The following is a 12,681-nucleotide window of genomic DNA, read 5'->3' as shown; positions in this document are numbered from 1 at the left end:
TATTCACGTCACCAAATAATTGATTAAAACACACTGTTTTGGAATGAAGGCCTACAGTAGCCTCACAGCACTCTGTAGGGTAGCACCATGGTGTAGCCGGAGGACAGCTAGCTTCCGTCCTCCTCTGGGTACATTAACTTCAATGCAAAACCTAGGAGGCTCATGGTTCTCACCCCCTTCCATAGACTTATATAGTAATTTTGACAACTTCCAAGGATGTCCTCCAACCTATCAGAGCTCTTGCAGCATGAACTGACATATTGCCTACCCAATCAAAAGATCAGAGAATGAATCTAATACTAAAAGTGTAAGCTACAGCTAGTTAGCACTGCAGTGCATAAAATGTGGTGAGTAGTTGACTCAAAGAGAGAGAAAGACAATAGTTGAACAGTTTTGAACAAATTAATTTATTCCAAAATTAAGGAGAAGCGAGAGAGAGAGAGAGCTAGCTATATTTGGTTGTATTGTTTTTGCCTACTCAAACACCTTGCTCAAACAGAGAGGGATGCTATGTTGGCTAGCAGGCTATCCAACACCGGAACTCTTCCAATTCAAGGTAATATTTTGATTTTTATTAATTTATTGCCACTGGGGCCCGCCGGTGTAATTGCTAAACTACTTTCTGACTGTGCACGGTACTTGTGTTAGTTCTAGTAGATACAGTATGTTGAATTGACGTGACAACGATGTAGGCTGTGTGTAGTGGTTAGCGGTCATTATATGAACGTTTTTCACCTGGTTACAAACAGCTGATGTGTTGTGCACTGAAGTCCACAAGCGAAGGAAAAAAGTGAGAGGAGGAGAGCGTGTAGATAGTTGCGAGAAGGATCATGCTGTTTTTATGTGGCTGCTATGAAAGTGAACTGTGTTTGCGTGTGATCAGGGGTGTATAGATGTAGTGTGCAAGGCGGTATTGAATGTGTCACTGTCTGTCACCTTGATTACAAAACATTATATCGACCTGTGCACCTACTTTGTAGCAACCTCATGATGGGTACAGGGAAAGTTTGAGTATAATGTAGTAGCCTAAACCTATAGATGTTACATTAAGCTGGGTGAATGGAATATGAATGACAGTCATCCAATTTGCTGCAATAGAAATAAGGCCATGCTTACAAAAACAGGATCATCCTCCCTAATCTTAAACAGCACTGACCGCCACTGTTGTGTGTATAATGAAGCTTTCGCTGAGAGATAAGAATAGTTAGCTACCTTCCCCATGGGATTAAAATAATTTGTTTTAATTTCACTTTGATGTCTTTTAAGATGTCTTTTTTTTGTTTGCAGGTTAAAGTCTGTCATTTAAAAGAAAATTAAAACAACAGCGGTGAACTGTTTAAACTTTGTCATCCCAAGATGTCCATAAGATGTGTTGATAAACAATTTAAATCACCAACTGATCTCCAGCCAAAGTGAAACTCTTGAGAGAGAGAGAGAGACAGAGAGAGAGAGACAGAGAGAGAGAGACAGAGAGAGAGAGAGAGCGAGAGAGAGACAGAGACAGTGAGAGAGAGCGAGAGCGAGAGCGAGAGAGAGAGAGAGAGAGAGAGCGAGAGAGAAACAGAGACAGTGAGAGAGAGCGAGAGAGAGAGAGAGAGAGAGAGAGAGAGAGAGAGAGAGAGAGAGAGAGAGAGAAAATAACATTTTGGTGCTGTCAAAAAAAGTCCAGCTAAAGGGAATACCGGTGACTCACCTCCACTTCGATACACTCGTTGAGTTTCTTGCAAGTGGCGGAGATGGTCTCTGTGGTGCCAAACTCAAAGTACCACAACTTGTTCTTCATTCTGTCAATCAAACAGGAAGGAACAGGAAGAGAAAGAGAGGAAGTGTCATCAGGGGTACTACAGTTGCACTGGTTTTTACTGTATTTCCATTATTCATTGATTCTTTGGCAGAATATGTCAACGCATAGGAAGCCTACGGTACATGGAATAAACTGTGTTAATATTCAGCAAACTTAACATGTGTAAATATTTGTATGAACATAACAGTATTCAACAACTGAGACATAAACTGAACAAGTTCCACAGACATGTCACTAACAGAAATGGAATAATGTATCCCTGAACAAAGGGGGGGGGGGGTCAAAATCAAAAGTAAAAGTCAGTATCTGGTGTGGCCACCAGCTGAATTAAGTACTGCAGTGCATCTCCTCCTCATGGACTGCACCAGATTTGCCAGATCTTGCTGTGAGATGTTACCCCACTCTTCCACCAAGGCACCTGCAAGTTCCTGGACATTTCTGGGGGGGAATGGCCCTAGCCCTCACTCTCTGATCCAACAGGTCCCAGACGTGCTCAATGGGATTGAGATCCGGACTCTTCGCTGGCCATGTCAGAACACTGACATTCCTGTTTTGCGGGAAATCACGCACAGAACGAGCAATATGGCTGGTGGCATTGTCATGCTGGAGGGTCATGTCAGGATGAGCCTGCAGGAAGGGTACCACATAAGGGAGGAGGATGTCTTCCCTGTAACGCACAGCATTGGGATTGCCTGCAATGACAACAATCTCATTGGAGCCTCCACCTCCACATCGATCCAGCTCCAGCTCATTCCTTCGACGATAAACGCAAATCCGATCATCACCCCTGGTGAGACAAATCCGTGACTCGTCAATGAAGAGCACTTTTTGCCAGTCTTGTCTGGTCCAGCGATGGTGGGTTTGTGCCCATAGGCCACGTTGTTGCCGGTGATGTCTGGTGAGGACCTGCCTTACAACAGGCCTACAAGCCCTCAGTCCAGCCTCTCTCAGCCTATTGCGGACAGTCTGAGCACTGATGGAGAGATTGTGCGTTCCTGGTGCAACTCGGGCAGTTGTTGTTGCCATCCTGTACCTGTCCCGTAGGTGTGATGTTTGGATGTACCGATCCTGTGCACGTGTTGTTACACGTGGTCTGTCACTGCGAGGACAATCAGCTGTCCGTCCTGTCTCCCTCTAGCACTGTCTTAGGCATCTCACAGTACGGACATTGCAATGTATTGCCCTGGCCACATCTGCAGTCCTCATGCCTCCTTGCAGCATGCCTAAGGCACATTTACGCAGATGAGCAGGGACCCTGGGTATCTTTCTTTTGGTTTTCTTCAGAGTCAGTAGAAAGTCCTCTTTAGTGTCCTACGTTTTCATAGCTGTGATCTTAATTGCCTACCGTCTGTAAGCTGTTAGTGTCTTAACGACCGTTCCACAGGTGCATGTTCATTAATTGTGTATGGTTCATTGAACAAGCATGGGAAACAGAGTTTAAAACCTTTACAAAGAAGATGTGTGAAATTATTTGTATTTTTACGAATTATCTTTGAAAGACAGGGTCCTGAAAAAGCGACGTGTCTCTTTTTGCTGAGTTTAGTTGTCTACTATCCAAGTCCTGTCAGGGTAGGGAAATTAAACACAACAACTTTTGACAGTTTTCTGTCATGTTTGCTGTCATGTGAGGATCAGGTCGAAGCACTGCTAATGCAGCCCAACACCTAAACTCAACTAGGGGACAGCATTTCATTTTCAGAGCAATGAAGCACACAGGACACCTCCACACGGTCATTTTCGCTTCAGCAAAGGCTTGCATGACAACAATGACTTTGGGTGTGGAACAGCGACCAAGCCTACCATAAGATCATGTTTAATGACCCCCCTCCCCCCCCACCACCACCCCAATTCAAAAACATACAACAACCTTTAGCCCTACAAAGTTGAAGTTCATGTTTAGTTCTGCCCTGGAGTTTGGCTTGCCAGAGGAGACCTGTGTGGCATTTTTGTAAATGTAGATGTATCACTTTTTCTGTGATTTACACTAGTAACAAAGATGCATACAGAGGTGATATGCACATCCTAAACTTCAGAAAACCTGTACTGGGCAAAACATACAGTAGATTAGGAAAGGGAAGCCCTGCACACTGTCCAATGATTCTCCCTAGTGCTTTAGTCCTGCATCATGATACAACAAAGAATCATGTAACAAAAGACAAAGGATTAATGCTTCTGACTGTCAACACAGCCTGGATTCAAGAGAGAGAGAGGAACTGAACAGAGAGGTAAGGAAATTAACTTAACTGCAATTACATTTAACTATAATGAATCATTTTGATTTCCTCCATTTTATGATCAGATTACAACATCCTTGTCCCCAGGGGAAAGAATTGCCTATCTAAATGGATCTGGATTGTAAAGACTTGGACTCTACTGTCCTACTGAGCCCTGCTATTTCATCTCTTCTACTGTACCTCCCCAGTCCTGGTGAAAGGTTGATGGGCTACACAAAGAAACCTCAGTGAGACAGCTGTTAGGTGTGGGAAAGGAACATCACTGGCTGTGAAGAGAGATTCAAATCCCCAAGGGCAACATGAGCCAGTATTGGGAGTGTGTGTGTGTGTGTGTGTGTGTGTGTGTGTGTGTGTGTGTGTGTGTGTGTGTGTGTGTGACAGACAGACAGACAGACAGACAGAGACAGACAGTGTGTCGATACTGATCAATCAGACAGACAAGGCTGTACATTTCAGACTGCAAGAATCAGCCTTCAGTCGTTCACTGCATGGTCCTACACAACACCTCCGTCTGCACCTCATCCTGTACCAGGCCTCAGAACATTTACTGCTTCCCTGAGGACTTGTTCTACTCAACGACTACAGTGAAAGGCACAATTATTTCACGGTCAGTCTGGTCAAAACAAAAAGTAATGTGTTGTACTTCTTCTATGCTAACAAGAAATCAGGTCCGTTTTACAGTGTGTTCCAGAAACATGGCAAACACAGGTCTAGCTGTCTTGCTGATATTGACAACATGGTTGTTGGTAAAGCGAGCTCTGTTGCCATGTGGGCAAAGCCGGTACCATGTTACTGTTACACAGTGGTGCAGCAGGGCTCTCTAGACTAGACATCAGTGTATTTCAGTACAGTGGGAATAAACCAAACAAACACAATGTGTCAATCTAAGCTTTAGAGGGAGATATACACTACCGGTCCAAAATGTTCTAACACCTACTCATTCAAGGGTTTTTCTTTATTTTGACTATTTTCTACGTTGTAGAATAATAGTGAAGACATCACAACTATGAAATAACACATATGAAATCATGTAATAACCAAAAAGGTGTTATACAAATCAAAATATATTTTATATTTGAGATTCTTCAAAGTAGCCACCCTTTGCCTTGATGACAGCTTTGCACACTCTTGGCATTCTCTCAACCAGCTTCATGCATTTCAATTAACAGGTGTTTCTTGTTAAAAGTTCATTTGTTGAATTTCTTTCCTTCTTAGTGTGTTTGAGCCAATCAGTTGTGTTGTGACAAGGTAGGGGTGGTTTACAGAAGATAGCCCTATTTAGTTAAAGACCAAGTCCATAGTATGAGAAGAACAGCTCAAAGGAACAAAGAGAAACGACAGTCCATCATTACTTTAAGACGAGGTCAGTCAATACGGAAAATTTCAAAAACTTTGAAAGTTTCTCCAAGTGCAGTCGCAAAAACCATCAAGTGCCCTGATGAAACTGGCTGTCATGAGGACCGCCACAGGAATGGAAGACCCAGAGTTACCTCTGAGGATAAGTTCATTAGAGTTACCAGCCTCAGAAATTGCAGCCCAAAAAATGCTTCACAGAGTTCAAGGAACATACACATCTCAACATCAACTGTTCTGAGAAGACTGTGTGAATCATTCTTTCATGGTCGAATTGCTGCAAAGAAACCTCTTCTAAAGGACACCAATAAGAGGAAGAGACTTGCTTGGGCCAAGAAGCAAGAGCAATAGACATTAGAATTCAAGGCACACTTATCCAGCATGGCTACCACAGCATTCTGCAGTGATACGCCATCCCATCTGGTTTGGACTTAGTGGGACTTTCATTTGTTTTTCAACAGGACAATGACCCAACACATCTCCAGGCTGTGTACGGGCTATTTTACCAAGAAGCAGAGTGATGGAGTGCTGCATCAGATGACCTGGCCTCCACAATCCCCCGACCTCAACCAAATTGAGATGGTTTGGGATGAGTCGGACTGCAGAGTGAAGGAAAAGCAGTCAACAAATGCTCAGCATATGTGGGAACTCCTTCAAGACGGTTGGAAAATAATTCCACTTGAAGCTGGTTGAGAGAATGGCAAGAGTGTACAAAGCTGTCATCAAAGCAAAGGGTGCTATTTGAAGAGTCTCAAATATAAAAATGCACTATTATCCTGCAATGTAGAAAATAGTAAAAATAAAGAAAAACCCTTGAATGAGTAGGTGTTCTAAAACTTTTGACCGGTAGTGTATGCTTTTTACTACATTAGCTAGGTACTTGTAATATATGTCCCTCCAGAGTCTCAAACTGTAAATATAGTTCAAAGCAGCTTGCCACCTCAATAACTACCCCATAATCATCCAGTGTTACTTGAAGACATAGTTCAATGTTCAGTCTTCCTCACACTCACCTCACGGTTCACTAGAAACCCCTGCTCTGTCAATTATAGGATTATGAGCATATTTGAGATCACAATTAGACACGGTTTCAATTCTCAATGAGCCAAACTGCCTAACCTCATTAGCTAGATTCCACTTGAGAAGCCCTGTAAAAATGCAATTAACTGAAATGTTTTTTTCTCTCTCTTTTGGACAGAGGAGAGCGCCAGGGAGAGAAAGGTACCTCCACAAGCCCTGCTTGTATCCCTCTGAGTGCTGAGAAAAACCTTCAGAAAATGTACTGAATAAAAGCTGCATTTGGCCTAGGCTCACAGCCTTCTGGCACTAGTGTTTCAGACTCAGAGACCATTTTGTATACTGATGAGAAAAGGGTTTTTCATTCGTATGCTTTGAGAGTTCCAGCTCAACATGCAAGGCTGTGCCTGTCTGTATGTAGGGCTGGTGAATGGAAAGGAAGGGGTTCACAGGTTCAAACTGGGCTAACTGTGGCCTCAGGAGGCAAAGACTGATCAGTCTTCCTGATTGGAGCCCAGCCAAAACACACTAGAGAGAGAACCAACGTTGATGGATGGATTGATATTTAATTACGGGAGGGAGGACATTGTGGTTAGCAGCATCTTAAGGATGGGAAAGGGAGGGGGATACAAACGTAGACCTAGATACAGGTGGTATGAAATGACAGTGTTGTGGTTAAAACAGTGGCTTCAGATTCACAAAAGTCCTTGGGGCACTAAACCCCTACGCCCACTCATCCTTCAAACCCTCCCCCCCACCCCCATCAGAGTGATAACCATCTCTCCTAATCCCCAGTGAGAGCAGTGACCAACTGACCTCCCCTCTGCTTCCTCATCCCTCCCTCCCTTCCTGTATCTCTGGTACAGATCAGTCAAAGCTTACCTCGGCTTGCATGGGCAGCAACAGTAGGGTCGTTCCACGAAAATATGACATTGTGCACGAATATTTCATTTTCAAATCCTGTTATATTAAATGAAGTGCCCTTTAATATAGACCACATGGCAAATTCAATGAATCTGATTTTTAATATGAATAAAGACATCCGCATTTTGACGTTCCTCTGTTTTAACCCCAACATTTCTCCAACTTTTCACCATCATTGTAAAGCCCTGGTTATTTTGGTGCTTTGACAGTCATTTCTGAAAATGATTATTTATTTAATGTGATTAGTGATTAATCTAATCATACGAAATACCTATCCCTCACTTTAAGGTCAACCCTGTTACGTGAACTGAAGTTTCATATAAATGGTGAAACTATTCCTTTTGAAAAAAAATATATCAAAAGAAACATTGAACAACTAATAGTCAAATCGTAGTGGAGAAGCAGGTGACCTGGTTCTGCTCTTATTGCCCGTTTTGTGGGCCTCATTTATCAACCGTGCTACATTTCTTATTACATTCTGGCATACAATTAGATTCTAGGTCTAGGAGTTTTGTGCGCCACAAATGATTGGGATTTATCAAACTGTCGCGCACAACATATATACATATTTTCATTGATAAACTAGAGCCATATTATATTTGTGCGGTGGTGAACGAGTGCTACAATACCTCCTGGAAAACGCCCTCCATTCACATTTTATGGTAACAAAAACGCCCTCGTTTGCTGTATTATTTTGAGATGTTGGAACTGGGCCATGATGGTTCCTAAAAGAAAGTGCAATGGCAAATTTGATCACATTTCTGTAGAGGTGTGGGCAGAATGTTACAGTGACCATTCCAAACAACAAAATGCACGCTGCCTAGCGAATGCCAAGCACTGGCCGTGCATTCTGCAGGATTGATTGTCCTTTCAAGCAATTTAAAAGTAAATGCTACACTCCACACTTCCATGCAAATTATGAATTGTTGTTCAATATTTTGTTTATAAACACAATCATATATTGATATCTCCTGGCTTGGTATAGGCTCTGAAATTAAATAGGTTAGGCTACGATTTCACGCTCCTAATCCTATTGCACAGCAATACTGGAGCCTACCCATACTGTCACATAGGATTAGGTCTATTGTCAAGGCTACCGGTCTATTTACTTTCCAGCATGCTTGGCTATTGAATGAGCGATTGATAAATAGTAGCCTACTATTTGTTGTGTCGTGGGAATAATTGAAACCAGTTATGTCAGAAAAGGAGAGAGAAGTCCTGCAATAGGATTATGATTTAAGCCTATATAATACAAGTAAAATAAACTTATTAGAGGACATGCAGCTATGCGATCTCCTTACCAATGGAAAATGCATCCGTTTTATCATTAGGCCCACGTTTTAATGTTCTTTTTAGCCTACCATGATTATGGGAGGTGCATCAAACACCTCCCATTTCCCCCAAACTAACAATAAGCCTATTTTTTTCTAGAAGTTGTGTTCAAGCAGGGTTTGAGATTTACGCGGAGATATGCAAACTTTCCCGTCAAGGTCAACATTTAAGAATACCAACCATTGCGGGGAAAAAATGATGCATGCAAGGTTACTTTATTTTGCACTTACTATGCTTTTATTTAACCTCTTGAGATGGGATTTTTTTATTTTATTAACTTGAACAATTTATGACAGAAAGTTAAAATGAGGTGAAATAAAACTTTGTTGACTGAGGTACACAACCCAAAAGGTACTTATTTGATGGAAGGACCCAGCAGCCTTTATCTGGTTGATCCTGACTGAGATACAGACAGAGGGAGGCTGTGTGTGTATGGCTGTGCCATGGCTTGCACTGTTACACCCAGAGATAGGAGGGGGTGGGAGGCAGAAGAGAGGGAGGTGCTGATGATAAAATGGGCATGGGGTGTTTGGTTTGGAAGTGGGAGATGAGGCGAGACTAGGGAGGGGCTGTGCGTGTGTGAATGCTGGGGAATACTAATCCCAGTAACTAACCCTGTTCTGGGATCTCAGTTAATCCAATCAGATGACCAGTTTACATCAACCTAAAGACCTGCAGTTGATAAAGGTGCTTATTAAGTAAGAGTGATACAATGGTTATCCCAGTTCCAGATCAACTATACTGATTCGTTGGGAGGAGATTAAGTTCTAACTCAGGGAAGCCATGTATGAATAATCATTTAAAATGTTGTGTTGACACAACCCCGCCCATGGTTTTATAACCTCTGACCCTGGCTCCTGGCTATAGACAAGCCCTGATTACCCTCTCCTTTCCCCACTACACTGACAGGTTCTGCCAATGACTGACGAGGTAGCTTGCAGCAGCAGACAGAGGGGTGAGGAGGGGTGAGGAGAGGAGCCACAGGGTTTATACAGATCTGAGAATAGAAAAGACAGATAGAGTAAGTGACCTGGCTCACCTATTGTATAAAGCCCCCAAACTCAACTCTGTACCTTGAAGCCAATTCCACTGTATTTTTTCATTGTTCCCCTCTAGTCAAAGGCCTGGGACACCAGGGGTGTGCAATTAGTTATCAGGTAGAACAATAAACCAGCAGGCTCTGGACCTTGTAGGGTAACAGTTGATATGAAGGGACACACACACACACCAATAAATCTGACATAGATCCACTAGTTATAAAGGCACATGGTGTATGATCTTTCTCAGAGTCCTAAAAATAAAAACACCATATGAAACATGCCATATGATCTGAGGAAGCATGTCAGTGGAGAGCTAATGTCTGGCAGCGAGTCAGAGAGTCAGGCAACAGAGAGGACTAGGTATATTTCTCCTTTACACCACAGGAACACAACAGCACGACATGACCGGTTTAAACGGTTAAAAGAAACATTAACACACAGTGTGCTGTACTTATCTGGACACTCAAAACCATACTGTAGGCCAACACATGACCACACACTACATAAACAGAGAGCTGGAGTGCTACCATGGGAGGCAGACAGTAGCAACACGCATGCCCTGCCCACGTGAGGATCTGTCTTCCAGCAATCTATTTATTTCCTGTGTTTGAGACATGACAAATCCACTTGTCACTTAAATCTCACTGGATTGATTGCTTTATTTTAACCCGTTAATGTTACGACCACGGAAATATTTGAAATGACCTGTCAAACACATCCTGGTAATGGCTGAAATTGGCTCAGTGCAATACAGTACATTGTCATTCGGAAAGTATCCAGACCCCTTGACTTTTTCCACATTTTGTTAGGTTACAGCGTTATTCTAATATTGATGAAATAGTTTTTTCCTCTCATCAATCTACACACAATATCCCATAATGACATCACAATATCCCATAATGACATCACAATATCCCATAATGACATCACAATATCCCATAATGACATCACAATATCCCATAATGACAAAGCAAAAGCACGTTTTTAGAAACGTTAGCAACTTTGAAAAAAACTGAAATATCACATTTACATACAGTTGAAGTCGGAAGTTTACAAACACCTTGTCAAATACATTTAAACTCAGTTTTTCACAATTCCTGACATTTAATCCGATGAAATATTCCCTGTTTTAGGTCAGTTAAAATCACCATTTTATTTTAAGAATGTGAAATGCCTGGGGTGTTTGGTTTGGAAGTGGGAGATGAGGCGAGACTAGGGAGGGGCTGTGCGTGTGTGAATGCTGGGGAATACTAATCCCAGTAACTAACCCTGTTCTGGGATCTCAGTTAATCCAATCAGATGACCAGTTTACATCAACCTAAAGACCTGCAGTTGATAAAGGTGCTTATTAAGTAAGAGTGATACAATGGTTATCCCAGTTCCAGATAAACTATACTGATTCGTTGGGAGGAGATTAAGCTATAACTCAGGGAAGCCATGTATGAATAATAGTGGAGAGAATGATTTATTTCAGCTTTTATTTCTTTCATCACATTCCCAGTGGGTCAGACGTGTACATACACTCAGTTAGTATTTGTTGGCATTGCCTTTAAATTGTTTAGGGTAGCCCTCCACAACCTTCCCACAATAAGTTGGGTGAATTTTGGCCCATTCCTCCTTGCTCGCACACGCTTTTTCAGTTCTTCCCACACATTTTCTATGGGATTGAGGTCAGGGTTTTGTTATGGGCACTCCAATACCTTGACTTTGTTGCCCTTAAGCCATTTTGCCACAACTATGGAAGTATGCTTGGGGTCATTGTCCATTTGGAAGACCCAATTGCGACCAAGCTTCAACCTCCTGACTGATGTCTTGAGATGTTGCTTCAATATATCCACATAATTTTCTTCCTCATGATGCCATCTATTTTCTGAAGTGCACCAGTCTCTCCTCCAGCAAAGCTACCCCACAACATGATGCTGCCACCCCTGTGCTTCACGGTTTGGATGGTGTTCTTCGGCTTGCAAGCATCCCCCTTTCTCCTCCAAACATAACGATGGTCATTATGGCCAAACAGTTCTATTTTTGTTTCATCAGACCAGAGGACATTTCTCCAAAAAGTACGATCTTTGTCCCCATGTGCAGTTGCAAACCGTGGTCTGGCTTTTTTTTATGGTGGTTTTGGAGCAGTGGCTTCTTCCTTGCTTGAGCGGCCTTTCAGGTTATGTTGATATAGGATTCGTTTTACTGTGGATATAGGTACTTTTGTACCCGTTTCCTCCAGTATCTTCACAAGGTCCTTTGCTGTTGTTCTGGGATTGATTTGCACTTTTCGCACAAAAGTACATTCATCTCTAGGAGACAGAGCTTCCTGAGCGGTATGACGGCTGTGTGGTCCCATGGTGTTTATACTTGAGTACTATTGTTTGTACAGATTAACGTGGTACCTTCAGGCGTTTGAAAATTGCTCCTAAGGATGAACCAAACTTGTGGAGGTCTACAATTTTTTTCCTGAGGTCTTGGCTGATTTCTTTTCCATTGATGTCATGCAAAGAGGCACTGAGTTTGAAAGTAGGCCTTGAAATACATCCACAGGTACACCTTCAATTGACTCAAACGATGTCAATTAGCCTATCAGAAGCTTCTAAAGCCATGACATCATTTTCTGGAATTTTCCAAGCTGTTTAAAGGCACAGTCAACTTCGTGATTGTAAACTTCTGACCCACTGGAATACAGTGATACAGTGAGTTATAAGTGAAATAATCTGTAAACAATTGTTGGAAAAATGACTTGTGTCATACACAAAGTAGATGTCCTAACTGACTTGCCAAAACTATAGTTTGTTAACAAGAAATTTGTGGAGTTGTTGAAAAACGAGTTTTAATGACCCCAATCTAAGTGTATCTAAACTTCCGACTTCAACTGTAAGTATTCAGACCTGTAGATTGATGAGGAAAATGTTTTATTTAATACATTTTAGAATAAGGCTATAATGTAACAAAATGTGGAAAAGGGGAAGGGGTCTGAATACTTTCT

The 12,681-nt window shown here is 42.1% G+C and overlaps 1 protein-coding gene across 4 annotated transcripts in view; it reads right to left on the bottom strand.

Annotated features, from left to right (window-relative positions):
- LOC110504343 (diacylglycerol kinase beta) overlaps positions 1–12,681 on the bottom strand; it is a 153,955-nt gene that overhangs the window by 22,612 nt on the left and 118,662 nt on the right. For all 4 annotated transcript variants that reach the window (XM_090229984.1, XM_036974677.2, XM_036974675.2 and 1 more), the window contains one exon: positions 1,694–1,784. In XM_090229984.1, coding sequence (XP_090086110.1) covers positions 1,694–1,784 — 91 coding nt within the window. The remainder of the gene's footprint in view (positions 1–1,693; positions 1,785–12,681) is intronic.

This window comes from Oncorhynchus mykiss, chromosome 3 (assembly GCF_057628025.1).
Source record: "Oncorhynchus mykiss isolate SJ-2025 chromosome 3, ASM5762802v1, whole genome shotgun sequence".
Classification (NCBI taxonomy): Eukaryota; Metazoa; Chordata; class Actinopteri; order Salmoniformes; family Salmonidae; genus Oncorhynchus; species Oncorhynchus mykiss.
Note: the sequence above shows the minus strand (reverse complement) of the source record. Positions and strands in the feature narration are given on the sequence as shown.